Consider the following 5,436-nt stretch of genomic DNA (forward strand, 5'->3'; position numbering starts at 1 on the left):
TTATCCTCTCAAAGGCTCTTTGGCAGTTCTCGTTCCACTTGACGGCTTGGTCCTTCCGCAAGAGCTTGAAGATCGGTTCGCATGTGGCAGTCAGGTGCGATATGAACCTGGCTATATAGTTCAACCGTCCTAAAAAACCACGAACTTCTTTTTCCGTTCTCGGTACGGGCATAGCTTGTATGGCTTTAACTTTGTCGAGATCCACCTCAATGCCATGTTGGCTCACGATAAAACCTAGCAACTTTCCAGATCTTACTTCGAACGTGCATTTGTTCGGATTAAGTCTCAATCGGAACTTCCTCAACCTCTCAAATAGTTTGTGCAGGTGGGTGAGGTGTTCCTCTTCTGTTTGGGACTTACCGATCATATCATTTACGTAGACTTCAATCTCTTTGTGTATCATATCATGAAAGAGGGTGACCATAGCTCTTTGATATGTTGCCCCAGCGTTCTTCAGGCCGAACGGCATGACTTTGTAGCAGAAGGTTCCCCACGGGGTGATAAACGTTGTCTTCTCCCTGTCTTCTGGATCCATTTTGATTTGGTTATATCCCGAGAAGCCGTCCATGAAGGAGTACAGGAAATTGTGCGGTATTGTCCACTAACACATCAATGTGTGGCAGTGGGAAGTCATCCTTTGGACTAGCCCTGTTCAGGTCTCTGTAATCCACGCACATGCGTACCTTGCCATCCTTCTTAGGCACAAGCACGATATTGGCAACCCACTGGGGGTAATTCGCAACTGCTAGAAAACCTGCATCCAACTGTTTTTGAACCTCTTTCTTGATCTTGATAGCCATATTAGGTCGAGTTATTCTCAATTTCTGCTTCACTGGAGGACAATCCTGTTTAAGCGGCAAACGGTGCATCACAATGTTTGTGTCTAACCCAGGCATATCTTGATATGACCAAGCAAACACATCGACATATTCGTGCAGTAACTCAACCAGCCTCTTCTTGACATCGGCATGTAGGTCGGCGCCAATCCTGATTTCCTTCTTGCAGTCTTCGGTTCCAAGATTGACAGTCTCCAACGACTCTTGATGCGGTTGAATCAATTTGGACTCCTGCTGTAGTAGCCTGGCTAGCTCCTCTGGGAGTTCACAATCTTCGTCACAATCTTCCTCGGCTTGGTAGATCGGACTCTCGAAATTATAATCAGCCATAGTATTTTTGTTGTCAATGGAATCTGAGTCGGATCTGGATGAGTGATTCATGCTTTATTTTAGAAAAAACCTATTTTTTGAAAAAAAATGACAAAAGAGAGACAAAGAGCGAAATTGTATGCGAAACACTCATTTTATTTCATTTTAAAACAATGATGAAAACAACGGGGGCCCTACAGGTTCTCCTATGCCTTGGGCACAGGCATAGGGGTCCGAAATGACAAATAGAAAATTACGTTTGACAGAAAGTGACTTCAGGTAGGTCCACTTCTGTCCAATTGTGGAGCTGCTGTCCCGCGGTTTTCTTGAGCACGAAGCAATCGACTTCTGAGGTATTAAGGTCTTCGCCCACCATGGTGACCTGATCCTGGAAGTGATGCCCAACGCTTATGAAGTTTCCCGGAATAGAGAGGGCCATCTCGCCGCCCCCTATGGGTGTATTTTGCTGGGTCGCCTGTTCTGGGTGGTACCCTAAGCCAGACCTGTTTTTGTTGACAGGCAACTCCAAGATTCTCCCCCATCCCTCCGGATGGCCTGCTTTTATTATCGTCTGAGCATCCTTCAGGGACGACATCGGGAGCTCAGGTTTTCCAGATGCTCTTCCGTTGAGGGGATTCATCAACACATTGGCGATCTCGAATGCCTGAAAGGGTGTTTCATGAATCTCCCCATCCACTTCAACATACCGGAAGGAGGATAGTTGGCTAACCAAAATGTATTCTTCTCCATCGATGGTGACCAACTTGTCACTGATGATAAACTTCAGTTTTTGATGGAGGGTAGAGGTTACTGCCCCTGCAGCGTGGATCCATGGGCGGCCCAAGAGGCAGCTATATGCTGGGTGGATATCCATCACATAGAAGGTCGCGAAGAAGGTGTATGGCCCAATCTTGATGGGAAGGTCCACCTCTCCGACGACTGACCGACGTGAACCATCGAACGCCCGCACTATCAACGCACTGGGTTTCATCAGTAGGCCCTCTATTGTCAGCTTGGTGAGGGAAATCTTCGGAAGCACATTTAAGGAAGACCCTGTGTCCACTAGCACCCTGAACATTATCGTGTCAGCGCACTCTATGGATATATGTAAGGCTTTTTTATGATTTTTGCCCTCGGGAGGCAACTCATCATCGCAAAATCCTAGGCATCCTTTCGAAGCTATATTAGCCACTACCCCTTCAAATTGGTTGACAGTGATTTCTTGGGGCACATGGGCGGCGCTGATAAACTTGAGTAGAGCATCTCGACGGGCCTCGGAACACAGTAGTAGTGACAATATAGAGATCTTGGATGGTGTTTGGTTGAGCTGATCAACCACTTTATAGTCGCTCTTCTTTATGATGCGGAGGAACTCTTCCACATCATCAGGCATAACTTTGCCTTGAGTTTGGGTTTGTGCCTGCTCCGGGCCGGCAGGTTGCTTACCCTTGCTCTTGGCGTTAGTTCCGAGATTCTCTTTTTCTGGTGGGGGTGGTGGTGCAGCGAATATGCGGTCGCTTCGGGTCATGCCGCTAGTGCCTGTAATGTTCACTACTGGCTCTTGCACTTCCACTGATTTCTGTGCCTCAGCAGGCTCGGGAACTTCAAAGGGTACATGGATTACCAAAGTCTTTCGAGCTTTGGCAGTCCTCTCTCCGAGTCTTCGCCCATGCAGATAGGCTGTGGAGTTATAGTTCCAGGGGACGGCCTTGGCACTTTCGTACGGGAACGGAGCCGGTACAACGATGACCAAGGGCGTCGTGGGAGCATTCTCAACAGGTAGTTGTACTGGATAATAAGGTATTTCCAGAGTAGACACCTCGTTGGCTGCTGAGGAATGTTCTACTAGGAAGATACCCTGATCTATCAGCATTTGAACACCTTCTCTAAGCTCTTCACAACCTTGTGGGGTATCCCCACAACGCGCACAGTCCTCAGTGCATCCAGGGAACACGTTCCTTATGAGCAACTATTTCTTCACTTCTAGTAGCAGAGTCTTTATCATGTCGACCTTTGAGATACGGTCGACCACAGCAAACTCTTGGATCATGTTCACGGGATGTCCGGCGTGAGGAGGCATCGGATTGTTGTTGACATTTGGCCTTGCTGGTGCGAACGATATGGCCTTTGAGTCGAGGAGATCTTGCACTTTATACCTGAACGCTTTACAGTTATCAAGAGTATGGCTGGGTGCCCCAGTATGGAACTCGCATCGTGCATTTACACCATAGCCCGGTGGGAGTGGGGACGGCGGAGGCTTGGCTTCCCTGAGCTTGATAAGAGAACAGTTCAATAGATGGTTCAGTAGTTGACTGCAGCTCATAGGAAGAGGATCGAGTCTCCTCTCTTGTCTTCTGGGACGTTGTTGGCCAGGTGGGTATTGCTAATAATTGTTCGGCCTGGGGGCGTACGGCTGCTGGTACTGAGCAGGCGGCTGGCCAGGGACTTGTTGTGGAGCGGCAGGAATAGTGTATGTGGGTGGTTGATAGTGGTTGGGGGTCACTTCTGCGACTTGATAATACGGGTTTCGTAAGCCTTACCCTTCCCCTTGGATGTTGATGCAGCGTTGGTCTCTCTCTCTTTTTTCTTAGGAAAACCGCTGTAAGGTTTCTTTGCCCCATTGGCAGCATTAGCGGGGTTCGGGATCTTTCCGGCCTTTACACCAATTTCAATTCTCTCACAAGCAACGACCAGATCAGAGAATGCAGCCGATGTACTCCCTACCAGCTTCTCATAATACGGGCCCTGAAGTGTTCCCATGAACATATCAACCAGCTCCTTCTCAAGCATAGGTGGCTGGACCCTAGCAGCTAGGTCCCTCCAGCGCTGTGCATATTCCTTGAAGGATTCTTTGGATTTCTGAGTCAAGCTCTAGAGTTGCGTCCTATTCGGCGCCATATCAGTGTTATACTGGTAGTGTTTCAAGAAAACTTCAGCTAACTCTCTCCAAGAACGTATATGTGAGCGTTTAAGCTACATGTACCATTCAAGGGATGCTCCACTTAGACTGTCTTGAAAGAAATGTATCAGCAATTTTTCATCGCCCGAATACGCAGCCATTTTCCTACAGTAAGACCTAACATGGGTCTTGGGGCAGGTGTTTCCCTGATATTTCTCGAAGGCAGGTACCTTGAACTTAGTTGGGATCTTGATCCTTGGGACTAAGCACATATCAGCAGCCTCCATCCCGAAGGTGTTAGGGCCCTCAATGGCTCAGACTCTTTCATCCATCATCTTGAGCTTCCTTTCAAGTTCATTCTTTGGTGGCCCAAAAGGTTCGTACACTGACTCATTCCTAGGCATGAAGAAATCTCCATCATGGTCTTCTGTACCAGCTTGGGAACCCCCATGGATAGGGACATGATAAGTGTGGGCAACATTTGGATTGTTAGGCATCCCTTCCACATGGGCCTGATTGATGACCGGGATCCCATTCCCTATCACGGGATTAGCAGCATTCATGTTGACATTGGCCCCTGGGTTAGCCTGGCGATTCTCTTCTTGTCGATGGACGACATTCTGCGTGATGTCCATGAGTTGCCCCAGTTGGGCTCTCACTTGAGCCATCTCCTCCTGCATGGCAGTCTGGTTTTGCTCAATCCTTTCCATAGTTATCTTTTGCTTAGCTCGGGTGTTGTAAAAGTGGGAAGTCAGCTTGACGATGAGAGATATTGAATGAAAAGCCAAAATAATGGTGAGACCAACTGGGTGTATTATGAAATGCATGGGTAAATGATTGATGCATGATGCATGTTCATTTTTTTAATTCTCGGGGAACCCTTATACGATTCATGATGTGACAGTAAAGCATTATAGAATAAAAAGTTGGAACACCGACTTCACTCAAATCAAGCAATTTTATTCATGAATTTGAGATTACAATTACAAAGGTATCAAGTAAAGTAATTCAAAACATGGAAAAGGAAACATGGATCTATGCTCAAATGACGCGTTTTGCTTTTCTCTCCTTCATCCCCTTCAACTCAACTTTGAACCTTTTCATCATTCGGTCGCAAAGGTAGAGGAATCGGAGTATGGACTGGGGAGTGGTCTTCTCATCAGCGTCCTCTAGGGCGTCATCTAGCCTCCAAGGAACTTCTTGGGTCAGTTCATTGCAGAACCTTGCCAAGCAATCATACTTGGCTCGGTATAGAGCGGTTGCAGGTTGCAGTAGGTTAATGGACCCGACATAGGTGTCAAGAAGGCTATTCATCTTAGTCTTCTCCTTGAGCCAACCCAAACTCTCATTCTTCAAATCAGAAAAACGGCTTTTCCAGTGTTCGATAGTTGC

The 5,436-nt window shown here is 47.3% G+C and overlaps 1 protein-coding gene across 1 annotated transcript; it reads right to left on the reverse strand.

The window, feature by feature from the left end:
• Positions 1–1,398: 1,398 nt before the first annotated feature.
• LOC127122628 (uncharacterized) lies at positions 1,399–3,935 on the reverse strand. The gene is made up of 3 exons (XM_051052933.1): positions 3,649–3,935; positions 3,302–3,412; positions 1,399–3,103 (listed from the first exon to the last, which is right to left on the reverse strand). The coding sequence occupies exons 1-3, from the start codon at positions 3,933–3,935 to the stop codon at positions 1,399–1,401; spliced, it is 2,103 nt and encodes a 700-aa protein (XP_050908890.1).
• Positions 3,936–5,436: the final 1,501 nt, after the last annotated feature.

This window comes from Lathyrus oleraceus, chromosome 2 (assembly GCF_024323335.1).
Source record: "Lathyrus oleraceus cultivar Zhongwan6 chromosome 2, CAAS_Psat_ZW6_1.0, whole genome shotgun sequence".
Classification (NCBI taxonomy): domain Eukaryota; kingdom Viridiplantae; phylum Streptophyta; class Magnoliopsida; order Fabales; family Fabaceae; genus Lathyrus; species Lathyrus oleraceus.